Source organism: Hyalella azteca, unplaced genomic scaffold (assembly GCF_000764305.2).
Source record: "Hyalella azteca isolate HAZT.00-mixed unplaced genomic scaffold, Hazt_2.0.2 contig4141, whole genome shotgun sequence".
NCBI classification, from domain to species: domain Eukaryota; kingdom Metazoa; phylum Arthropoda; class Malacostraca; order Amphipoda; family Hyalellidae; genus Hyalella; species Hyalella azteca.
The window spans coordinates 1-25,827 of record NW_025934367.1 but is presented as its reverse complement, the minus strand read 5'-3'; the positions used below and the strand labels follow the sequence as shown (position 1 = coordinate 25,827).

Sequence of the window (25,827 nt, the reverse complement as noted above, 5' to 3'; positions counted from 1 at the left end):
ATTCCGCAAAGCGTATGGCGAACAATCCATCGTGAAAGTGTCGAGGAGAATCGTCTTCCGTAAATGATATAATTTTAAGATTTGAGTAAAAGAATGTTTTCGATTTGAGCACTGATGAAAAATGTCAATACTCTACTATCCCTTAAATCACACATTAAGGGCTTAGAAAAAAATTTACCGTAAATCTCTCGTTTATTTTGTTTTGTTTGATTTTCATCAGGTATAGGCGTAAGCATTTTCCCAAGCGCATATAGTGCAATATGGCGTGAAATGCTGAAATGAAACAAGATGATAAATGATATACAGAAATCATTATTTTGCTCTTTCTTTATTACTTATTTTTCACCGTACCTTAGGAGTGTTTTTCACAGTACCAGGGAATCTGTTTAAACTGTCAGCGACGCGAAGCGAGAAGAAATCTATCGCATTGATAAGTTACACGCAGCTCTCTCAATTTATGAAAAAGACCCTAGGTGTTCGTTGGTGTTACATTGTATTCTGATAGCCATTCTGCTTAAACCAAATTTTTGTTTGCTTGTTTAGTTCAACGAGGTCGCTATGGAGATGTTGATAACGACTTGGGAGTGTCATAATAAGTAGTCTTCCTTCATAAAATTTGCACTATAATCCCAGCAGTATTCTCTTTGCTCGCCTTGGACACTCTGAAATCATATTTACGACTTTTTCAAGTTCGGTGAACACACAGCGTTTCCAAACGCTAAGTGCCGGTGCAGCAGTCCAATAAACAACAGCTGAACGTAGTACAGCAGTGCGGGTTGGTGGCAGTTATATTAAAATCAATTGACATAGTATAATAATAGAACGCCTTATGTGGTTATTTTTATTTGAACTATAGTCTGATCTTAAAGTACAAACTAATAAATACAGACATATTCGAGAATTTGAAAGCGAAGAGAACGCCAAATTACGCCTAGCAAATTACGGACCAGGCAATAAGTCTAGCAGCTATCTCAATCGATCGTCAGCTATGGAAAGATCGGGTACCAAAGGCCGGATCCCTTGTGAATCAAGTCACGAAAAGTTCAAGAATCGGCAAAAGGCCATGGGCCTATTTCTTTAATGCCGACACTTCTATTCTAAGTAAATTTGCCGTATCTTAATTAAAAACGTTTCTGAGACCAGCACCATCATCAGTTATAAGAATTCTAGAAATTACACGCACAATCAGTGAAGACAATTAAAATATACACGACTTGGATGTAAACTTATGCCAACCTTAAACGATTTCGGGTAAATTTTAATGTTCACTGCTGACTGAACGAACATTCTCTAGAATCATTTGAACTGATGATGGGGCAGGTCTCCGAAACGCATTAAATGAAGATATGATGAATTTCTTAGACGTGTTCTTTGCTTTTAAGTTCTTGGTGAAGTCGCGATTTAATCAGACTAATGATAATAGTGACTAACTCCACCAGCTCAGTGTAACTCCACCAGCTCAGTGTAACTCCACCAGCTCAGTGTAACTCCTACTTAACCCCACAACTGAGACCTGCAGTCAGACACCGCGAGCTCAGCGGTGGGGCGCTCAGGAACAATCCCCCCTAGGAACGCGAAATCCCATAGGACTTCTGACGAGCACAGACACGCGTCAGAAGTCCCCCCTGAGGGGAGCACCGTCATCAGTTAGAAGAATTCTAGAAATTACACGTACAATCAGCGAAGACAATTAAAATATACACGGCTGGGATGAAAACTTGTGCAAATCTTACACGATTTCGGGTAAATTTTAATGTTCACTGCTGACTGAACGAACATTCTCTAGAATTATTTGAACTGATGAAGGGGCTGGTCTCCGAAACACATTAATGAAGATATGACAAATTTCCGTGTTCTTTGCTTTCAAGTTTTTGGTGAAGTTGCGATTTAATCAGACTAATGATAAATGAGACTAATTCCACTAGCTCAGTGCAGCAGCAAGCATAAGTTAATGGCATAAATGCCACATCATGAAGGTATTACCACCCATTACGAAAGATCCATAAATATAAATCATTTATGGCAGCATGAAGTGTCTTCTACAAATAGCCATCATTGCAACGCTATTAATAAATTTTTACACGCAAAGTATAGTCCATTTCTTTTATATTTAATACATAACACGTATGAAAAATTTGTACATTATAGCGTAGAAAATACCGTTAAAAAAAGATTAACATAATCGAACATCATGTTGATGTAACTATATCACATAAATGAACTTATATTAAACAGTAAATTATTAAATGTTAGAACTCCTGATGGTACAAAAAAAGCTATCAAAATCTTTCATATTGCCTTAAAAAAAGTTTACATAATCCAAAATAATTACAAAGCACACACATTAATAAACACGCACAACTGCGACTGTCAGGGTTTATTATGGTAATATATGGGTTTATTATGGTTTTAAATATTCGAATTTAGTATTCGAATTTAATAATCGAATTCGAATTTAGTTTCCAACCATGAAAACAACTTATATTATGGTTTTAAAACCATGAAAAATCCTTATATTATTGTTTTTACCTCAAGTTTTTACAATTACAACGTGCGAATCCAAAGATAGGCATTCATCCTATCAACGCATCACGCCGTGCACATGGCGAATACCATCACTTGTTTCGTGAGTTGAAAAAGGACGCACAGAAATTCAAGGAACAGACGAGAAATGACGATAGAAACTTTCGACCTCCTACTCTGCCTCATCAAGGAAGACATCTACAAACAGTCTACCAGCTGCAGGAGCGCTATTTCACCAGAGGAACGTCTTGTTGTCACGATAAGGTAAGGAATAATCATAAGGATTTCATTTAACTGCTATACTTAATTGAAATTTCCATATCATTCTTTAATACATGACTACAAAGCATATCATACATAGGTACTGCAATTATAACTGCTTGTAATAAAGTGTGCCAGAAAAATAAAAATAAAATATTGTGCAAAAACATGGTATCCGATGAGAATTACAATTCTAATTTTACTTTGTTAACATATTACAGATGTTGATCCTCGCCATGCAAAAACTGGAAAACCAATTTTAGTACTTTCATTCGAAACATGCACTGGTTCCTAAGTGTCATGTTTTTCATGGAAGGTACTAAACTCAACAAAAACTGACGACAATCGTCAGTTTCATTACTCTGGTCTTTACGGAGCAATTCAAGCTTTTCTTTTTCTAGATCTAAAAAATTTTGATGGAAATCGGACTCTACTTTCATTTTATTTCTGATTGGTTTAAGTGACTTTGTTACCGGTAACTGTTCTGCATCAACCGAGGTTTCTTCACTACCGGGATGGTCTCTGATGCTTTTAGACGTCTTTCGGGCGACAGATTCTGGGGAAAATACATTGCATTTGAATTAGGCACAAACACTTCAACTCCTATTGAATTAACATTATTTAAAGGGCCACTGGTAAACATATTTTACTGTCAATAGGAAATAGATATATTACTCGACAATGGTCTGTTATGTTAAGGTATTCGATTGCAACAAAGATATTAATGCAGATTTTTTTTTCTTTCAGATATCTGTCAACCGGGGTTTCGTTCCGGTCTTTGGCATTTCAGTTCAGAATGGGAAGATCTACAATTGTTACAGAGACGTGTGAAGCGATTTGGAAGAATGTTCAGCCAATTTACATGCCATTTCCTGATAGAAAGTTGTGCATGGAATTCAATCTCAAGGCAATTCAATCTCACGTGGAATTTTCCGAACTGTTTCGGTGCAGTCGACGGCAAGCACATCTGCATTGAAGCTTCTCACAAGTCAGGATCATTGTATTACAATTAGAAAGTTTTTCTCTCTCGTTTTGCATGGTGTAGCAGATCATGAATGCAAGTTCATCACTGTCGACATTGGTGCGCATGGCAGGCAGAGTGATGGAGGAGTGTTCAGAAACAGCGATCTGGTTAAATGTCTCGATGTAAATGCATTAGATTGCCCTGCTGCCCAACAGCTTCCTGGATCTGAAGACAAAACCTCATTTGTCATTGTTGGGGATGAGGCTTACCCACTACTACCATTTTTAATGCGTCGTTACCCTAGACAAAATTAAGATCAGTCAAAGAAAATTTTTAACTATCGTCTATCTAGAGCCCGGCGACGCGTTGAGTGCGCGTTTGGCATTATGACCGCAAAATATAGATTACTAACGAAGTCTATCGAAACAAGTGTTGAACATGCAACGGTAATTGTAAAAGCCATTTGTGTTTTACACAATATGATCCTAGCTCGAGAAGGCATCGACACTGAAGCAGAAACAGGTGTCGAGGATCACTGTGAAATAGTCAATACCAGAACACCAACCGCTGAAAGAAATAGCCCTAGATACGCTATCAATGTTTACCGCCCTCCTCCCGCTCGCGCACGAGATCGCGACGGGTTTTAACTCTCGGCGTCCTCCAGCCCGCAGTCGCCGGTGCAGTCGATCTCTCGAAGGCTGTCGACAGCGTCGACCAACATCTCCTTCTGAGCATGATCGCGGCCTCGGACCTACACCACAAACCTGGTCCACTGGCTGTTCTGCTACCTCAGAGGCAGGCAGGCATCCTGCTTATACCTAAGAATGCAATCGTCTTTCAGAGCAATACACTCGGAAGTGCCCCAAGGCTCGGTCATCTCGCCGGCCCTCTTTAATCACTTCATCTCCGATATCCCAGTGCCGACCCCCAACATTGCCTCATATGCGGACGACCTTACCATCTTCGTGTAAGGTCGTCTCAGATTGGTCGGCTGCCAAGAAACTGGGCGTGGCTCCTGGCAAGTCCTCGGTCACGCTCTTCACCCCAGACACCCACCAATCTCGATCCCACCCTGCTGCCACCATCTGCAACGGCATCATCCCCCTGCACAAAACCCCCAAAATCCTGGGGGTCACCTGGGATACGCACTTCACGTTCTCCCTTCATGTTAGAGCCACAGCCACGAAAACGACTGGATCTCTTCGCATCCTAAAAGCCCTTGCCGGCACAAACTGAGGCTTCTCCAAAGAGGACATTGTTGCCACCTACCGTACCATCACGCGCCCAATCCTACACTACGCGACCCCTATCTGGTACCCTGTCGCCTCACGCACAGCAATTGCTAGCCTTCAAACTATACAAAACACTGCCCTGAGATTAGCGACCGGCTGCCTCAAAATGGCCCCGATCGCTAATCTTCACCATGAGACCGGCGTCCTTCCCTTGTCCGCGCACCGAGACCTGGCTTGTGCCCAGTCCCTCGCCAGTGCCCTCCAGCCCTCCCATACCTCATTCCGCATCGTTTCTGCTTCTCTCTTGGACCGCCCCATACAGGCGAGGTTCAGCCACCTTGTCACACCATTTCTGGCAAACGGTGTCATGCCCGCCGGTGCCTATGGAGAGGCCAAGCGGTCCCTCCGCATGGAGATCGCCTCCCGCGTTGCGCCGACTGACACCATAAACGCCGTCCTCGCAGCCCCGCCACCGCCAATTGCTTCAGTGGAGGCCTCACTCCCTCGCCCCTACCGCTCAGCGCTATCCCAGCTCCGCTCGGGATACTGCTTCTCCCTGGCGTCCTATTCCGCTAGAATCGGACGCCCACCTAGCTCCGCCTGCCCGGAGTGCAGAGATCCCCTCCAGTCCGTCCAGCACCTCTTCGCCTGCCCCGCCTTCCCATCGTCCCTCAGCGTCTCCTTACTGTGGAACAACCTCGTGGAGGCAGCGGCATTCCTGGCCACCCTCCCTGCCTTCGCCCATCTCCCCCTCATCCGGTGCCTTCCCTCTGGCCACCACCAGAGCCTCCCACCGATGAGCGTGATGGTCGCAACAAACAACAACAACATCAATGTTCGTAACACTCTGACTATTTACTTTACTTCTCCCGTTGGGAATGTTCCATGGCAGGCATACATCTAGATTATAAATAGAAGTTACTATTTACTAGTACATACATAAATGAAATAAAGTGATGTTTTATTGACCCTACCAGGAATACTCAATGCATCACATATCTGCGACCAGCTGTCATTGATGTACTGACGATTACCGTGCTTGGGGTGCGAGGCGTCTCAGATAGCCGGCACGGCTTGGATGGAGCAAATCAAAGCTTCAACATCCACCCTCGATGACGTCTCAGAGGCAACTACACGCGCTTGTATATATAACTCAACAAATCTACAAGCTTCGCGTGTCAGCAAGCGCCGCGGGTGCTAGCGCGAGCGCGCGTCCTATCTGGTCATCCCTATGGGATTGTTTGAATACTGTATAATATAGTCGCTTCAGCGCGCTTGCGCTCGCGTGCGCTTTCTCGGTTTCTTTCTGGCCGCACCCTTATGCTATGTCCACACGCTCAGTATAAGCCATCTTTTATGTGACGAATTAGGCATGCTATGCCGTTGAGTTAATAAGGAAAGAGATGGTGTCAAATGAAACTACTTATCCAAGCCATGTTTAACCTTCTTGTGTTTTTTTAAATTTTGATAATTTGCAGCCTGATAATGACACAAGTCGCATTGAAAGCCAGTTCCTATACCGTGCTTGGAAAACGAGTGCTCTCTGAGAATCCGTCTCGTCGCGGTGACATAATCACACAACTCACATTGGAACCCAGCCCCTATACCGTGAAGAGAAAACATGTGATGTTTGAGAATCTGTTTCCTAGAAGCAACATAGTCACATGACTTGCATTTGAACCCAGATCCTTTACCATGAATGGAAAACAAGTGTTGTCTGAGAACATGTGTCTCTGCAGCGGCATAGTCACAGAACTCGCACTGAAACCCAGTTCCAATACCATGACTAGAAAAAAGGTGCCGTTTGAGAATGTATTTCTCAGCAGCGGTGTAGGAACAAAGATGACAAGAGAACCCAGCTCCCACACTGTGTTTTAAAATCATGTGGGCTTTAAGTACGGATTTTTGGGCAGCTTTATAGTCACAAAGCTCGCATTGAAACCCGCTTCCTATGCCATGTTTAGAAATCAAATGCAGTTTAAGGATTGGTCTACGAGCTGCAATATACTCACAAAACTGGCACGGGAACCCAGTTCCAACACCATGTTTAGATATTAAATGGGTTTTGAGGAGCCTCGTATTAGCAGCTTTATGGTCACATAACTCACATGGTAAGCCAGTTCCAATTTCATGTTTAGCAATCAAGTGTCTTTTAAGCAGTCGTTTCTCACCAGTGCTATAGTCACATAATTCACATTGCAAGCGAATTCGAGAACCACACTTGGGAATTCGATGCGTCTTTGAATGCTTTCTTGAATTTGTAGGAATATTTCCATCATTATCGGCCTTTCCTTGGTCCTTGTTTACGCGAGGAAACAACATATGTTTCTTCTGGCCAGCGTTGGCCTGCAGCTTGCACTGCACACCGATCTGAAGGTTGGAAGTAGATACATAGTAGCTATACAAGGATTACCATATGCTAGCCATTAAAATTTCAAATATACAAGCTTTCATACTCAGACCATTAAATAAAAATGAAAAGGAAGATTGTTAATGTATTCATATAAAATAGGATATATTTCAGAAACAAAAATATACATTGGCACAGATGCAATTCGTGAAATAAAACTTTAATCTATTTTGCAATTCGTGAAATAAAACTTTAATCTATTTCTATAATAAGACAATTGGATAAAAATTATATTATGTTTGAACCTCAAATTTCCTCTAGTTCAACAATAGATCTTTATATTATGAAGAACTGCCAGATCCAAATACTATTTAAATTTAAACTCATGCTGGGTACATTGGCTTGGCATGCAACTTTGAATACACTTTTGCATGTGAACAATGAACTTTTAAGCACAATGGAACAAATACTTCATGAGATGTCTAAATATTTATATTGGATTCAGTGGTTTCATGGTGAAATGAGGAATATGAGGTCTAATGGAGTGCAATCATTTGCGGACCATAGAACTTGTAGAAGTCATATATTATGTATTAACAGCAGCAAGTATCACCAACCTGTTGATCAGGCTGAGCAACCATGTCCTGTGAGCCGCCTTGGTGGGCCTCATCAAGAGGAGCTTCCTTCTTGCACGGCACACACAGCAAGGGGGAGGGAGTTGGCTGGTCACCACAAACAGGAATGAGCAGATGGCGTGAAGTTGATTTGGACATGTAAGATTGACTAGCATGAGGCATAGTTTACAGATGTAAATTTTATTAAAGATACAAACTCTCTGAAAGGCATAGTTCCTAGATGCAAATTGTCTTAAAGATACAAACTGTATGAAAGGCATAGTTTATAAATGCAAGTTTCATCAGACACAAACTGTCTGATATAAAAATAGAAATTTTACAAGTTATTCAGTTGATTCTTTTGAATGCATAAAAAATAAATTATAGTATTTTTTTTTCATGTAAGTATAGTTTTGGTTACAGTAGGTATGAAAACTCCTCTGATGATAATCTCTTGAACACTCATTTGCATAATTCACCACAATATTGTATGGAGCAAAGTACACTAGAAAATATTCTTAAAACAAATGTGGCATAAATATATAGGTACATTGCATGAGTTATATTACATGAAATAACTTTTATTGATCAGCAGATTGGCAATTTCACCTCATTTTTATCAGCGGAAATTGGTTCCTCCTTCACTGTTATATTGTTGTCCCCTTCATCTGCAGGCTCTTCTTTGATGTAAATAATGTTTCCTTCTTGTAGGGCAGATGAGTCAAGGCTCATCATGGCTGGATAGAAAAATTTTAAATTACCATAATGACCATTAGGAATAAAATAATAGATCCATAGACAAAAAGTTAAACTGAATCTTCATTATTGACATTTGACACCATTTTCCCATTATACATAATGTATGATAATATGATTTTGAGGGCACTGATCAAAGTTTGTTGTCAGTAGTTTTTTTTTTACTTTAGAGAAAGCAACACAACCTACTTACACAGTGCAATCAAATTAGATTAGGGTCTGATCATTCTGATGGCACTGACTAGAGTACAAGCATTGTAGCAATCTCCTTATCACAATATCACCTTATGAAGTTATGAGTCCAGTCATGACCTCGTCCTTATCTACTTCAGATTTAAACCAATATCTTATGTATTATAATGCAGGCATCAATGATACTCTATTTAAGTTTACTTAACTATTCTACTTGAAAGACTAAAAAATGAATTTGAGGAAGAGTCTAAAAAACTCTCTCGTCTCTGTTTGCCACTATCCGATGCACAATGCTTTGCAACTTCATCTATACATTAACAGGTTGTCCAAGAACCCCATCCGCGTTCCGCGCAACTTTACTAAGCTTCTCGATACTCATAGGATGATAGGACTCAAAAAGAGAGATTAAAACGTCACTGCTTTGCCACAAGGGTCACACTCACACTTGAGAGTTGGAGGTGTTAAGGTGCTGAAGTCGCTGCAGCGCAGAGAAGGTGGCGAATAAAAGATCCATCGAATGCAGCGGAGAATCAAGAGATTCCGTAATTTCGAGAGCTGGATGTGCAACAGTGTAATAGAATATCAACAATCTTTCACTGGTGCGATAAAACCCGCAACTTTTTATATTATAATAACTTTAGGCACTTGATATGTAGAGTTTGAATGAAATCTACAAAGTATTTGCTTCTAAATGTTCAATGATCATATTTCCTGAAATATTTCAATCGCGTCAAAATTCAGAAGTTCAACGCGGATATCTCAAAAAAATTGAAACCATTGAGTGTGGAGTGATGAAGTAAGATGAATCACTCTTTAATTCAATGTTAATCCCACTCTGTACTCTAAATTAGTGCTTTGCACGCATTAGTAGTGCTTAGAGCAGCGATGACTGTGCCATTTTTTTTTCTCAGAGTTTCAACGCTTATATCTCAGAAGATAACTTTACAATTACACTTAGTACTGGCTAAACTCAATCGACAATTCTACGGACCCGCCTGCGAACTCGCCTGCGGACTCGCGCAACTGGGACACTCATAATTCCTTCAATACCTATCGGATCTGTATGAATTTTGGAATGTGAGTATTAATTAACGATACGCTGCCGCAGGAATTATTACAGATTTTTGCATGAATTATTTCTTAACCTAACCAAATCTAACCTAATAGCAAGTCATGTAAAAATCTGTAATAATTTCTGCGGCAGCGTATCGATAATTAATACTCACATTCCAAAATTCGAGCAGATCCGTTAAGTATTGAAGGAATTATGAGTGTCCAGTTGCTTAAAAAATACGTTTATTGGTTTTAATTAAAAATAATTAAAGAAAAAATCTGTAATAATTTCTGCGGCAGCGTATCGATAACTAATACTCACATTCCAAAATTCGAGCAGATCCGTTAAGTATTGAAGGAATTATGAGTGTCCAGTTGCTTAAAAAATACGTTTATTGGTTTTAATTTAAAAAATTCATATAAAAATCTGTAATAATTCCTGCGGCATCGTATCGATAATTAATACTCACATTCCAAAATTCATACAGATCCGCTAAGTATTGAAGGAATTATGAGCGTCCAACTTGCGCGCAGCGTTGCCAGATGGTATATTTCTATACCAGATTTCACAAATCTGGTATTTTCAGAAGGTGTCTGGTATGAACATTTTAGATCTGGTATATTTGCCTAAATCTGGTATTTTTCTGGTATTTTCTGACTTACTGCAAATTTACTGCATTAAGTTCCACCTCTGAAGTTTGAATTTCCTCCAACGTATGCGTGGATTATATAGATTACCATCAGAGTGGCGCGACTAGAGGTTTCCCGCCATTTTTGGAACCTTAAAAATCTGTAATAATTCCTGTGGCAGCGTATCGATAATTAATACTCACATTCCAAAATTCATACAGATCCGCTAAGTATTGAAGGAATTATGAGCGTCCCACTTGCGCGAGTCCGCAGGCGAGTTCGCAGGCGGTCGGGTCCGTAGAATTGTCGATTGAGTACTGGCTAATAGTGCTAGAAGCAACAATGGCAGCGATTTGCAAGTTCCGGATGTTCAACGGTTATATCTTCAAAAGCATCTAGCTCTAAAAGCACTGAAACTACTGGAGTGCCAAGTTATGAAATATTAAGTAAAATGTAGGAAAACCTGTGCATCTAATTTCTTAATAAGATGATTCGTTTATAAAAATTCTAACAATTTACGGATTTATTTCATTGTTTCAATTTTATTATTAATCGACAATTGCTTTAATTTCAAAAAGGCTTGAATCCGAGTATTCGCGGTTTTAAGTTTTCGTATGAAAATCGTACCAATGCAAGGGTTCCAATGATACACTGGCGCGTTTAAATTATAAACTAGTAAATTCAAGTCTCCAGCATACGTTGACAAAATCTCTAGTACAAGAAAAGGGGTCATCCGAATAAAATCAAGTTAAGAATCTAACAGTTTACATCACTCAAACTTCCAAATTATAATTACCAAAAATGTTTATCCATTATGCAGTGTGCAGTTGCGTAGGGTAGGTCGAATGCCGCATACGCCCGTGTTTCCAGCTGCTGTATTGTTAAATTAGGTAGTCATCTTTACAATATTAGTTTCTTCTAAGTAGTCATTCGCCATGCAAGTTTCTCCCATCTAACAGCATTTAAGTAGTCTACTTTACACAGTTTTTTTACGAAATAATCTGATGTCCCGGAATGTCTACCGAGACTCTGTAGGCCTACGATGACGGAGACAGCGCAGCAAAAACCTGACGGGCGTTGGGGTTAGCTCGCCTTCCAGTGTGTAAGCCTCGCCAGCTTGCGGTTCCTTTCTTATCGAAGTGGTTTGGGCCGGGTGCATCCTGTGTCACGTATAGAGACCGGTGGTTGAAGGAACAACAAACATTCTTTGTTATAGGTAGACTTAAATACTAACGATTACTTGATTAGAACGCTTATGAATGATATACAAATTTTCGAAAGCCAACAATGTTATCTTAACGTAATCACATTAAATTCAAGGAACTAGTTGCTATATATTTTTTGACATGCAAAAAAAATTAAATAATTTTTAATCCAGTTCATGCATTATTTAAAGAAGTCTAACCCATGTTAGGGCGCAACCGTGGGCCACGAATTTCCAGTGCACACTGCACAGCTTATGCTCAAGTCAGTCTCGTCTCCTTGTATGTGGACGTGCCATGAAGATAATTCCAGGCTTAAAGCGTAACACTTAAGAAGAAAGATCTGCGACTGTGAAGCTTCCAAGCCTCTGTTATCGATGTCTGCTTGAGAACCTCATTGAAATATTTCATATATTTTATAAATATTGAAATGTTTTACTCCCGCAATATACTTGTATAAGTATACTCATGGTCTATACAAGGTCCCAGAAGTATTACTAGAATTCGAAACTAGAACCAACACCAGGGGCCACGAGTCCACGACTATAAACTACAAAAACTGTCGTTCAACTCATCCATGCGAGTCACCGCTCCGAGTTACAGAGTTGCCACTCCAACATTTCTTCTCGCTCCGAGTCACCGACATGTGGAACAGCCTCCCGGATGACATCGTGGACGCTCCGATTATAAACGTCTTCAAGAACGGACTATGATGAAGATTTTCAGTAGTATATGTTCAGCTCGAATTGCCAATCAGTATCACCCCACGGGCCTGAAAGTAGTCGAGTAACTCTTCAATTTAACGCCAGTTTCTATAAGATCTTGTATAAATGCCAGTTTTTTGTATCTCTAGCCCATTCTTCAGCGCCGACACTACTATACTATCCTACGTGCAATCCCACGATGGCCCTACCTCCACACTTACCACAACTCTCCGATTTGCTGCTCCGACGTCCCGGTTTGTTTTTGATGGGTCAATGTGAGGTGAGTCCAGATGTAGGACTGCTTTCTTATGAGTGAGTATGAAGTGGCTGTGATCTTACGGCGCTATAGCTTTAAGCAATTAACTTCACTCGCTGTTATATCCTCTAGCACAGGGGTTTCCAAACTATGACCCGCGCCACATTATTCCATCCGGCCCGCCGGATGAAATCGTGAAATGAATAAATAATTATTGTACGAATGGCATCGCAGAATTATTCAAAGCTGGGGCCTGCTGACTGGTGGCGCTCAGCCCGAGTCAGTTTTCCTCTATCTCGATAGCGTGACGTACAGATACTATTACTTGTAGGCAGAGATACTTGTAGGTACAGATACTATTGCTTGTAGGTAGGTGGACAGTAGAGCGCTACATGTAGCGACCGCTACTAGCGGCCGCTACATTTTCAGTAGCGGTAGCGGCGCTACATTTAAGCAGTTATAGCGGTAGCGGTAGCGCCCGCTACATATTTAAGTAGCGATACGAGGTTTTGCCGCTACAGCGCTACCGCTACATTTCCAGATAAAGCCTTTAGATTTTACTTAATAGTATAAATATTATTTAAAAACCAGCATGATTCATACATAAAATGAATTACAGAATAAAACTGTACGAAAGATTTCGGTGTAATGTTGTCAACCTCAGCCTGTTACTAGTGTCAACATGTTGGTTGTTACTTGTTAAGTTGTTACCAGTTACCACTTACAGGTTTTTTTCATGTTAATGGCATCGCAGAATTATTCAAAGCTGGGGCCTGCTGACTGGTGGCGCTCAGCCCGAGTCAGTTTTCCTCTAGCTCGATAGTGTGACGTACAGATACTATTACTTGTAGGTATGTGACTGCAATGCTGAAAATCTTTCAACTCACTTTCAAATGGAAATTACTGACCTCCAGGCAGATGAAAGACTGATTTATAAGTATAGAGAAGGAATCCTTATTGAGTTTTATTAATGCCTCCAGTCAGATCAGTTTCCAAATTTAATAAAGTTTGCTTGTAGTTTTGTGTCCATTTATGGTTCAACATACTTGTGGGAACAAAAATTATCCTAAATGAAGTATGCGAAATCTAACTATCGAGCAACTTTGTCTGATGGTCACTTGATGCTTACAATTGGCTCATCTAATCTGGAACCGGATTTTAATGAAATTTTGAAGTCAAAACGACAGCATCATTCGTCGCTCTAATTTGGTTTGATAAAACTAAATACAGGCATCAATTTAGTTTACCCCGATTTTTTCCAAAATGATATGTCATAATTGTGTGAATAAAATTATTGTTTTTTCTATTCCTTCGGCCTGCACAAATATGGGAAATATATAATGTGGCCCGCACATTGAAAAGTTTGGAAACCCCTGCTCTAGCATAAATGAGTATAAACTAAAGTGTGATTTTGGACTTGGAAGCCTCCAGCACGCTCACCATGGAGGTGAGTCCATTCCTCCCAAATTCCCGCCATTGAGAAGCGACCTCGTCTCTGACCGACGCACTGCTGACTATAAAAGGCGCGCGATAACATGAGATTCTTATTTCATTGCCAGGCTCAGTCGGTGTTTGACGGCAGGCCGCTCGTTCCCGATACAGACTCACAACTCCGATATGTAAGTGTTTGAATAACTTGTGTATTGTGACCTGTGCTTGAGATTAACGTTGAGATGCCTTGACTGAAGATTACGTATTAATCTTGAATTAAATTTAATTGGTCCATTCTAATTTTGGATGGTATTATTTAAGGCATCAAAAGTAGTATTACGGATAATAATTATTTAAAGTTGGTCGTGGTGTATCGTCCTATAAATTATGAAGCGCAGTGTGGAGTGACTGCGGCTACGGCTCATGATAGACAACTGTGTTTATGAATTGAGGCAGATTTAAACTATGGCTGTAGACCTGCGGCTCCTGTGGCTTCAAGGCCCATGTTCGCAGCACGGTAAATTTGAGAGCAGGTTTTCGCGGCTGGGCGTAAAATCCACGTTCAGCCATCACATCGGCAAGTTCCTGGCTCTCGGCCTTGCGGTTATGTCTGTCGATGCGCGGATTTTCAGACAACGGACAGTTTTCAGGTGGCCGTTGGATGACCAGTGGTCAGCCAAAGACAATCAGCTCCGGCTGAAATCTGGGCATATTTTTTTACTCGGTTCTCATTAAGTTTTTTCCACTTGTCAGTAACCACAAGAGCCCTCGTGCGGTTACAGCTGAGTAATTTATGCCGTGTTTCTCATAACATTCAACAACGCTTTCGTCATTACTGTTAGCATTCGAGATTTTGACAGCAAATGTGAGCATGATTGTTGTTAACAAGTTTTTGGTGAGAAATACCTACAACATGGAAGCAGATTGACGAAGGCTGAGTATACCGATCAGTGGAAAATAAATTGTCAAATAAATGGACACCTTTACATACAGTGTATACGCTGTCTCTTATACACATCTAGATGTGTATAAGAGACAGATTCACCACAATATNATTGTAGTGTCACGTTGTGTTGTTATTGTAGTGTCACGTTGTGTTGTTATTGTAGTGTCACGTTGTGTTGTTATTGTAGTGTCACGTTGTGTTGTTATTGTAGTGTCACGTTGTGTTGTTATTGTAGTGTCACGTTGTGTTGTTATTGTAGTGTCACGTTGTGTTGTTATTGTAGTGTCACGTTGTGTTGTTATTGTAGTGTCACGTTGTGTTGTTATTGTAGTGTCACGTTGTGTTGTTATTGTAGTGTCACGTTGTGTTGTTATTGTAGTGTCACGTTGTGTTGTTATTGTAGTGTCACGTTGTGTTGTTATTGTAGTGTCACGTTGTGTTGTTATTGTAGTGTCACGTTGTGTTGTTATTGTAGTGTCACGTTGTGTTGTTATTGTAGTGTCACGTTGTGTTGTTATTGTAGTGTCACGTTGTGTTGTTATTGTAGTGTCACGTTGTGTTGTTATTGTAGTGTCACGTTGTGTTGTTATTGTAGTGTCACGTTGTGTTGTTATTGTAGTGTCACGTTGTGTTGTTATTGTAGTGTCACGTTGTGTTGTTATTGTAGTGTCACGTTGTGTTGTTATTGTAGTGTCACGTTGTGTTGTTATTGTAGTGTCACGTTAATGTTACAGGCGAACCTTCTTCATGACGCCCCAGGCGCTGGTGCTGCTGGTGGTGCTGGCGGGTGTGAGCTGTCAGATCCGCAGCTTCTCGGATGACGTGGACCTGACGACCGTCACCACGCAGGAGGTGGACGCCGTCCTGGCCAACAAGGCGGCGGTCCTGCAGCTCGTCGAGTGCTTCTTGTATGAGACGCTCTGCCGCTCCCGGGGGGCGCTCTCCTTCGTGCGTGAGTAGCTGGGGCGAGTGGGACCAAGGCACATCCCACTCATTTGTCATTTGTCCCTTTGACGAGTGGGACAAAGGCATGGCGTCCTCGTTTATCCCTTTGACGAGTGGGACGAAGGCATGACGCTCTCGTTTGTCCTTTTGACGAGTGGGACAAAGGCATGGCGCCGCCCTCCTTTGTCCCTTTGACGAGTGGGTCGAAGGCAAATCCCACTCATTTGTCCTTTTGACGAGCGGGACGAAGCCACATCCCACTCATATGTCCCTTTGACGAGTGGGACAAAGGCACGTCCCACTCGTTAATCTCTTTTTTGAGTGTGACGAATGCACATCACACTAATTTTTTCACATGTAAAACTGTGAATAAATGAATAATAAAAAATGGTACAAAAAATATAGTATTATGAATTTTTAATAGTAAATCATATCAATTAGTGCAGTCGTGACAGCGTTGACGATTGGGCTAAGTATGGCCTGTTGTCCAATATAGATATCACAGAATTTTCACAGCTAGCTCTGGGTTAAACCCACAACTCACAGCCCCAATCTAGCACCTCTGCCGTTTTTTGACAAATCTATTCAACGTCGCTTGAGTTGCGTCTTCGCTGCCACTTTGATAAGTTTTAAGTCAAGTCTGATGAACTCTGCTGAGTTCAAGTTTGACTCATGTGTTGAAGTTTGACTCCTGTGTTAAAGTTTGACTCCTGTGTTGAAATTTGGCTCCTGTGTTAAAGTTTGAATCCTGAGTTAAAGTTTGAATCCTGAGTTAAAGTTTGACCGCTGAGTTAAAGTTTGACTCCCGTGTTGATGTTTGACTCCTATGATAAAGTTTGAATCCTGAGTAGTTTGACTAGTGAGTTAAAGTGTGACTCCTGAGTTAAAGTTTGACTCATGAGTTGAAGTTTGACTCCTGTGTTGAAATTTGACTCCTGAGTTGAAGTTTGACTCCTGAGTTGAAGTTTGATTCCTGTGTTGAAGTTTGACACCTAAGTTTAAGTTTGACTCCTGAGTTGATGTTTGACTCCTGAGTTAAAGTTTGACTCTTGAGTTAAAGTTTGACTCTTGAGTTAAAGTTTGACTCTTGAGTTAAAGTTTGACTCCTGAGTTAAAGTTTGACTCTTGAGTTGAAGTTTGACTCCTGAGCTAAAGTTTGACTCCTGAGTTTAAGTTTGACTCCTGGGTTAAAGTTTGACTCCTGAGTTAAAGTTTGACTCTTGATTTGAAGTTTGACTCCTGAGTTAAAGTTTGACTCCTGAGTTAAAGTTTGACTCCTGTGTTAAAATTTGACTCCTGTGTTAAAGTTTGACTCTTGAGTTGAAGATTGACTCCTGAGTTAAAGTTTGACTCCTGTGTTAAATTTTGACTCCTGTGTTGAAGTTTAACTCCTGAGTTAAAGATTGACTGCTGAGTTTGACTCCTGTGTTAAAGTTTGACTCTTGAGTTAAAGTTTGACTCCTGAGTTGAAGTTTGACTCCTGTGTTGAAATTTTACTCCGGTGTTGAAATTTGACTCCTGTGTTGAAATTTTACTCCTGTGTTGAAATTTGACTCCTGTGTTGAAATTTGACTCCTGTGTTGAAATTTGACGTGACATTGCAGGACAAGTGAAGCGACTGGGCCCCCGTGGCCGCTGCTACCGCTGCTCTGCGCGCCAGCAGGGGCACCTCGACATCGTCACTAGACACACCATCTTCGCCATGCAGCGCTATCATCCTGTAGAGTATAGCAGGATATTGCCCTACATCAGGCACATATTGTATTAGTCATCTTAAGGAAAGGCGCTGGATCCTGCCCTACATCAAGAACATACTTTATTCATCCGACAGAGATTCGCATTATCTTGCCATACAACAAGATTGTGATCTCTAATGTAATATGCTACATTTATCCATGCCTTATTCAGCATTACAAATTCAGTTTCATTAAATAACATTAGTTTCTTTGTACCATGACTGAGAGCTTCTATGACGACATTTTTATGTCTAATGTAACAATACGCAACATTAATGATAAGGAGCTCAGACAGCGAGACCAGTACACTTTGTATGAAATAAATCTGCATAATAGTAACTTACGTTCTTATTAACCGCATTGAACTGGCAGTGTATCATGTGTCCATATATTATGAATTTATCTAATAAAATGAGGTTAAAATGTAAAGTTATCTTCATTGAAATTAGTGTATTTTGTGCTTTTTGCGCTACGAAACGGGCCTGCACTCTGCACCTGCTGCAGGGCTTATGTTAAAGGCTCTGATCAAAAACATTTTCTTTTAGAATGCATAAATTTTCTTTGCGTTTTCTTCTTATTCATAACACAGATTTTCTAAAGGATAACTGAGCTAAAAAATTTCTCGCCTATATATGATTGTGAGTCAATCTTCAGAGACTTGACCCAAATACACATGTCAACTACTCATTTTTTAATTATATAAATATTTGTATCAATCATAACTGAAATTTATTGGAAGTCTTCATATAAACGATCCTGTTTATCTATGACTCGCTCCTCGTATTTCACATCGCCCAGGCAGGCGTCGTGGTATCAAGTCGTTCACGTTTATGACGCGCTGTTTGGATTCTTGGAGTCGTAAATGGAGGGAAAATCCACACTTTCGCCCCGCCCCGTAGTGTTTGTTGTTTGTTGTTTGTTGTTAGTTAAATGAAAAAATTTAAAATTTGTAAAGAAAGTTATTATTATCATACTAATAATTGATTTAGCTTAGAATAGAAAGCTGAAGAAGTTTTATCCTTTTTAAAAAGCCTGAGATTTTGACCAAATTGTAGCCGTTTTTCCTACAGATAATGTAAAAAAAAACATTATTTCTAGATTTTCATTATTTTCATTTCAAATAATTTTTTGCTAGATTATTCAGAGCAGAATCATACCGAATAATCATCCAATCGAGTGCATATTGAGATAAATTTATTTCTTTTGCTATTTTTAAGCGTTGTAGGAGAGTCGAGATATCAAGAAAGCCTTAATGAACGATAAGAAAAAAATTATTCTGCTAAGAGAAAACTATAAGAAAGTTAGCTTCTCGAATAAGAGGAACTTTCATATACAACTGAATCAGATCGTCCCGAGGCAAGATCATTTCATATAACATTCGTGGGATTTCATGAACAATTTGAAGACTTAATCGGTGTCCTGCTGCTTGACGATGGCAGAGCTGCCGCCCCTACGCCTGCCATGCAGCTGCTGCCCTGCCACAGCTCGCCTGGTGGCAGACGACTCACGTCGGGGAGGTGAGGGGTCCCCCACCTGGACCGTCTTCGCCTGGGGGAGCTGCACGCTGCTGTTACTGCGGTCCTTCTGCTGGGCACTAAATTGCGGCAGACGCTGCAGGCCTGGGACAACACCACTCAGACTCTGCTGCTGCAGGAGCTGTTCCTGCTGCAAGAGCAGCTGCAGCTGTTGCTGCTGCAGGAGCTGCTGCAGTTGTTGTTGTTGCAGAAATTGCTGCAGAGGGCTTGAGAACGGAGGGATGAGGCTCTGTGAGGGCAAGAGTGAGCGTAACTACCAAAGAAAACAAAGAAATGTACTCCCATCAAATTATTGATCACGTAGGTATGCAAATTAATGAAAATATTAATTGGTGCCAATATCAAACAAGCTACACTTAGAACTTTCAATTTCAAACTTTCAGTTTTCAATTTAAAAATTCAAGAGGTCTCTTACCTCCTGCTGCCGAGCGAGGATGTCTCCCAAAGACGTCTGGGGAAAGGGGCCAACAGGGTTTGTCCCTCTCAGGAGCGACAGGATAGGGTTAACTGTTGCTCTTTGCTGGTTCTGCAGAACCAGTGAGGTCAGGTCATTGCCTGCGGGCAGGAATGCCTGTTGGAAGCCAGGGGATAGGACAGAACCCTGTAGATTAGGGTTCTGGAACGACAGGCTCTGGAGCAGATTGTTTTGGAATGTTGGGTTTGAAAACGCTGGGCTTTGCAGAGTTGGGCTTAGGAATGCGGAACTCGGTCCCAACGGGTTCTGGAACGCCGGTGTTTGGAAGGCCGGGCTCTGAAAGGCTGAGTTTTGGAAGAATGGGTTCTGGAAAGGTGTGCTCTGGAAAGCCGGGTTTTGAAAGGCCGGGTTCTGGAATACCGGGTTTAGGAAGGCCGGGTTCTGGAAGGCCGGGTTCTGGAAGGCCGGGTTCTGGAAGGCCGGGTTCTGGAAGTCCGTGTTTTGGAATGGGTCGCGCTGGAATGGGTTGGTCAGCTGGTCGGAATCTAGGGCCAGGAACGACGTCAGCACGTGGCTGGTGGGGGCCAGGTTTCTGAACAGCGGCGGGGCGGCAAAGGACGTCAGGACGCGTGAGTCATCGGACTGAAACGGGAACCCGTTAGCGCCCGTTAGCGATTGACCGTCGCGGACAAGAATGGGCTGCCGGTTGGGGCCAAGAAAAGATTGCCCATTGAGGCCCAGAAAGGATTGGCCACTGTTGCCAAAGAAAGACTGGCCGTTGTTGCCCAGGAAGGATTGTTGGTTTGGGCCAAGGAAGGACTGTCTGTTGGGGCCAATGAGGGGCAGGCCATTGTTCCCGAGGAAAGGCTGTTGGTTGGGGCCAAGAAAAGACTGTCGGTTGGGGCCAAGGAAACTCTGATCATTGTTGCCAAAGAAGATCTGACCGTTGGGACCCAAAAAGGACTGGCCGGCGAGGCCAAGGAATGGCTGACCGTTCGTATCGATGAGGGTGGGTTGAGGAATGGGTCTGTCGAATGTTGATAAACCGTTTGAAGGGTTGAATCCAAAAGCTTGTTGATTATTGAAAGGGAAGTTTGAGCCAAACCCTGAAGAATCTTGACCAAAGTTCACCACTCTCGGTTCGAGTCGCTGCAGCCTGGGGTCTTGAAAGCCATTTTGGGCTCGTGTGGATGAGAAGCGGGAATCGAAGCCCGAACGTCCAGTTTGGTCGAACCGTGGAGCGTTGGACCGGTTAAGGAAGTCTTCAGGAGAATCCTCGAGGGCGCTCTGCAAGAGGCTACCTGTATTCTGAGTCTCTGCTGCAGAGAATCTATAGATGATCGGCACCAGCAGGCACCAAATAGTACTCAGAACCTTCATTTTTCAGTCGTTTACCTGGAAAAAGTCGTAGTGCGTTAGCTGTTGAACTGAGGATCTGGTCAACTGATCACCCCGAACACAACTGATTTATGGAGCACGCGCCCTTCGTTATATATGGTCGCGATCTGTAGAAATGTTATAATTGCGATAGCCTACAGGGCTGTGTATTAATTGCCCTCTATACAATTAGTTATATTGTATTGATGAAACCAGATAATTCGACCAAAGCAGCCCCTGCAGGCGGTGAGGTCTTGAATCAATCAAGGTATTGATGTCAAGGCTCACAGATACAAGACTTGGTCCAAGCTTGTGTTCGCTCTCAATTCAATCTTGGACAAAACGGAAGACGCGACCGATGCTCCTTTGTTCTTTGTGCGGCGAAGGAAAGCGAAAGCGACCGCAAGTTGTCGCGCTATGAGGGGGGGAGGGTGAGATAGAGAAGAGGGGGTGTAAGAGGGAAGAGGGAGTGAAAGGGGTGATGGAATGCTGCTCATATGTCACTTGTTGTGACAGTCTCGTGCCATGGGTGACGTGACAGTCTCATGCTATGGGTGCCGTGACAGTCTCGTGCCATGGGTGACGTGACAGTCTCGTGCCATGGTTGGGTGACGTGACAGTCTCATGCTATGGGTGCCGTGACAGTCTCGTGCCATGGGTACCGTGACAGTCTCATGCCATGGGTGACGTGACAGTCTCATGCCATGGGTGACATGACAGTCTCGTGTTCTCTCGCGCCTGTTCTCTCGTACCTGTTCTCTCGTGCCTGTTCTCTCTAACGTGTTCTCTCGTGCCTGTTCTCTCGTACCTGTTCTCTCGTATCTGTTCTCTCGTGCCTGTTCTCTCGTATCTGTCGTGCCTGTTCTCTGTTGCCTGTTCTCTCGTGTCTCTTCTCTCGTGCCTGTTCTCCCGTATCGATTCTCCCGTATCTGTTCTCTCGTGTCTGTTGTCTCTCCTGTACTCACACATATTAGCATCAAACTACTGAATATTTTAACCGAGAGTTCATAAAGTTCATGTCCAATATAAGTAATATAAAATAACATCAAATAATTATATTTTCCATATATTCCTCCGCGACACGACCTCGCGACTGCCGATGCAGCGAATACATGAAATGTACTCAAGGAAAATAGACAAAAAAAACACAATGCAGTCAAAATATATATTTAATTTTCCTTGAACTACCTTGCTTATGCTTTGAGAACTTTTATCCAGCTCGGAGCGCATGTGGTAAGATACAAATTTATTTGATCAACATCGTAACAGTATTCAGCGGTTAGCTAATGCTCGAAATCAGAGATTTGCAACCTCTTCAGCCAATAAATGTTATATTATTATGAAATTGCTATTTCTACATCAAATAACTTATTAATAGTTGCGAAGTCGTAACTCAGTTCGCATTTCCGTTCAACGTAACATTTACCCATGATGCTTCTGATAGCCCAACTGCATTACTTAATTAATCTCACTCTATGACCCTGATTACACCATGTCATCATTGCTTCAAGAAACGCTCACTATAAATATTTTAATTTCTAAATGAGGTCACGTTGCGTTAGAATTGTTATCATGTTTCCTTAATCACAACTTTGTAACTGCACAACAGGAAGGCAATACATGGAAGACGAAGGGATGGAGCAGAAATGGAGTTTGGAGATAAAAGGACAGGTTGGGGTGCAGTTGATGCTAGGATGGATGAACTGGATGAAAACCGGACAAGGAGCAGAATTCGGGCAGGATAGTTGACGCTGAAAGAACGGATGAAAAGAGGGCGAGGAGACATATTGCAAACCCAAGGGAATAAACAGGCCCTTTAAAGTACGAAAAAAAAAAACGAAAGAATAATTCAGTAGAGCCCATTTTAACATAACCAATACTGTACTTTAATTATTTTAGGTCAATAAATTTAAGACGCCAGGACGTTAAATCCAAACCTCGTCCCCTGTGTGTGGTCGTCTCTTCTGAACACAGACTCGTCGAGATCACTGACGGCGCCATCGTCCATTCGTGTCATCACCTCACCTGAGGGTTGGCCGTCGCCACGGCAACTTTTGGAATCAAAATTGCGTCGCTCGATTGCCTGTAACCCATGAAGCGCTATTGGCACAGAGCTGTCCGTGGGGAGAAGCAAACGCAACACAGGCTCCAGCTTCTGCACCACAAGCCCGCGTCTGTTGTCTTCACCAGTAGGCAGTCTGTTATAGTTCGGCTGTCTGTTGCTATCAGTCTGTTGCCGGTTGTTTTGGTCGTGGTGTCGCTGTCTGTAGTCATGATTTTGTTCTCGGTGGCCATTGAACTGCTGTTTGATGTCAGTTATCCTATGTCCATCTTCTGTCCATTGACCAGGTAATGGGACGCCACCTAACGAGGCGCCAATGTTTCTGTGATGACTTGGCTGAATGTTCAACGTTGGCTGAGAGTTGAACGTTGCTTGAGTCTTGAACGTTGGCTGGGAGTTGGACGTTGGTTGGGTATTGAATGAACCAACAGAGGTAACACGCGGGAAGTAGATACCTAACGATCGGCCCCCTACAACTTCACGAGTGTTGGATCTTGGTTGAGCTTCGAAGGTTGTTTCAGCGTTGAATTTCAGTTGAGTGTTGAAGGCTGGTTGGACGTTCAATGGTGCTGCTTTTGCTGTAGCGCGTTGTAGAGATATGCCACCTTTTGGGGTCTCGGTATCTTCATGAGTGTTGAATACAGATCGAGTGTCGATAACCGTTGGGTTGACGCGGCTGTTGATATCCCTGTCCGCAAGCGGGATTGTTGCCCCAGGAGGCAACATTATAATTGACGGAGCTTCTACCTTTAGTTTAGGTTTCTCTTTCGTATTTTCTCTTCTCGACGAAGTACGAGTTAATAAAGAAAGCTGAGCTCCAATGTCAGCCGGAGCATCTCGCTCTCCCGTTACTTGAGATAATGGAAAGGTTATTCCGAAGCTTCCTGAAGATGAGGTTGCCGTTTTACTGAGTTGAGAAGCACCTGAACTGGGAAGCCTGATGCCGAAATTTCCATTTTTGTTCCAGACGAATGGCTCTCTTACAGGGGTCGGTTTCGCCACACGAGGCTGAATGCCAAGGCCGTTGCCATTGAAAGCAAACTCATTTGTGGCAGCTGCTGGCGGCTGATTCTCTGAAACATACCTCGATGATAATGTACGGTAATTTTCGTCAGCTCTCATGTATGGCTCTTGAATTCTAGTTTTTTCGACACTGGGAGTCAGTGGCTGGACTTTGGTTCCGGAAGTTATAACAGGTAATGGCAGACTTCCCTCTGTCGAGGCGTTGAAGGCGGTTAAAAAAGCTAACTCACCTGACAACGGTTTAGGAGGGAATAGTGGTTTCGGAGGTTGCATTATGGTTGAGGGGGGAATGATTGGGGTCGGTTTCACCTCTGAGGTACTGTATACATATCCGGAATTAGGTTGACTTACGCTGGTATGCTTGAAAGATTTTGATTTCGATGCAATATTACCGGTAGTCTTAGCCATATGAGCAACATTTGACGGAGTTGTTCGTAAATAGGGCGAGTTATCAACTATTTTTGTCCGTTTTCTCTCCACTTGTTTTGCATTCGCGGCATTCAAGTCTTCGGGTCTACGGGACTTGACGAAGGAAGCGTAATCGAAAATGTTACTTTGAGAATCACTTGATGGACTTTGAGTTTGTTCATTTAAAGGTTGGATTGGGAATAGATGCCTCTTCTTATCGCTGCTTCGCTGGGGCAGTAATACCTCGTCAACTGTAGATTTGCCTGACACCAGAAGAGGTCGTCTTGCGATGGGTCTGGTAAACTTTTTCAACGAAGAAAAAGATTTATTAGTCGTGTATCTACGATCTTCAGCTAACAATGGAAAAGTCTTTGTAAATTCGGAAGTTTTGCTGTAGCGTGAATTTGAGTTCGTCAAGATACTGTGAGGATTTTTTATTTCTTTTTCTTTGATTAGGTTGTGTCTGAAAACATTGCCAGTTTCTATTTCATGCCCACCTTTGATTCTGAAATGTTCATCCCCAAGACTTGTTTGTGCGCTAATAGTACCATCTTCGTGAGTCCCGTCGCCAGCGTAAACAGGAACGTTGTTTGGGTCTTCGTAAGTGACGTTCGCGACGTAGCCTGACTCTGGCGTAACGTAGTACGCCACTTTCTGCCGACGTCCGTCAGGTAGATCCACGAAGTAAGATCCGCTGGTGAAATCCCCGTCCCGTTTTTCAGAGGCCCCGAACAGCTGCGCGTCAGGGGCGTTAAAGACGACGTATTGGAAGTCGTAGCTGGGGACCTGAGGGGAGTGAGAGGGGGAGGGTTACTCAGATATTGTAGCTGGGGACCTGAGGGGAGTGAGAGGGGGAGGGTTACTCAGATATTGTAGCTGGGGACCTGAGGGGAGAGAGAGGGGGAGGGTTACACAGATATTGTAGCTCCGTCGTCAGCATCAAGCACACCAAGTGTCAGCATCAAGCTCATCAAGTATCAGCATCAAGCCCACCAAGTGTCAGCATCAAGCCCACCAAGTATCAGCATTAAGCGCACCAAGTGTCACCATCAAGCACATCAAGCGTCAGCATCAAGCACATCAAGCGTCAGCATCGAGCACATCAAATGTCAGCATCAAGCACATCAAGTGTCACCATCAAGCACATCAAGTGTCACCATCAAGCCCACCAAGCGTCAGCATCAAGCCCACCAAGTGTCACCATCAAGCACA

At 42.4% G+C, this 25,827-nt stretch overlaps 3 protein-coding genes across 3 annotated transcripts; 1 reads left to right on the top strand and 2 right to left on the bottom strand.

Moving 5' to 3' along the window:
- Positions 1-1,627: 1,627 nt before the first annotated feature.
- On the bottom strand, positions 1,628-9,398 carry LOC108674214. The gene is made up of 5 exons (XM_018162145.2): positions 9,336-9,398; positions 8,554-8,681; positions 7,948-8,052; positions 7,152-7,350; positions 1,628-3,340 (listed from the first exon to the last, which is right to left on the bottom strand). Exons 2-5 carry the CDS (start codon positions 8,677-8,679, stop codon positions 3,000-3,002), a joined length of 771 nt encoding a protein of 256 aa, XP_018017634.1. The 5' UTR covers positions 8,680-8,681; positions 9,336-9,398; the 3' UTR covers positions 1,628-2,999.
- A 4,847-nt stretch (positions 9,399-14,245) lies between these two features.
- LOC108674213 lies at positions 14,246-18,134 on the top strand. Its single transcript, XM_018162144.2, has 3 exons — positions 14,246-14,356; positions 15,849-16,066; positions 17,664-18,134. Coding segments are annotated over exons 1-3 (384 nt in total). The 5' UTR covers positions 14,246-14,354; the 3' UTR covers positions 17,828-18,134.
- A 4,170-nt stretch (positions 18,135-22,304) lies between these two features.
- LOC108674211 lies at positions 22,305-25,401 on the bottom strand (the record flags this gene model as incomplete). The annotated part of the gene is made up of 1 exon (XM_018162141.2): positions 22,305-25,401. A coding segment is annotated over one exon (2,370 nt), but the record flags the coding sequence as incomplete, so codon positions are not given.
- Between the last annotated feature and the right edge of the window lie 426 nt (positions 25,402-25,827).

Coding starts and splice junctions, on each gene's coding strand:
- LOC108674214 (XM_018162145.2), bottom strand. CDS start 8,679: ATGATGAGCCTTGACTCATCTGCCCTACAAGAAGGAAACATTATTTAC. Junction 8,053..8,553: donor TTTCCGCTGATAAAAATGAG/GTGAAATTGCCA, acceptor TGTGGTGACCAG/CCAACTCCCTCCCCCTTGCT. Junction 3,341..7,151: donor ATTATGTGACTATAGCACTG/GTGAGAAACGAC, acceptor TATTTTCCCCAG/AATCTGTCGCCCGAAAGACG.
- LOC108674213 (XM_018162144.2), top strand. Junction 16,067..17,663: donor GGGGGCGCTCTCCTTCGTGC/GTGAGTAGCTGG, acceptor GTGACATTGCAG/GACAAGTGAAGCGACTGGGC.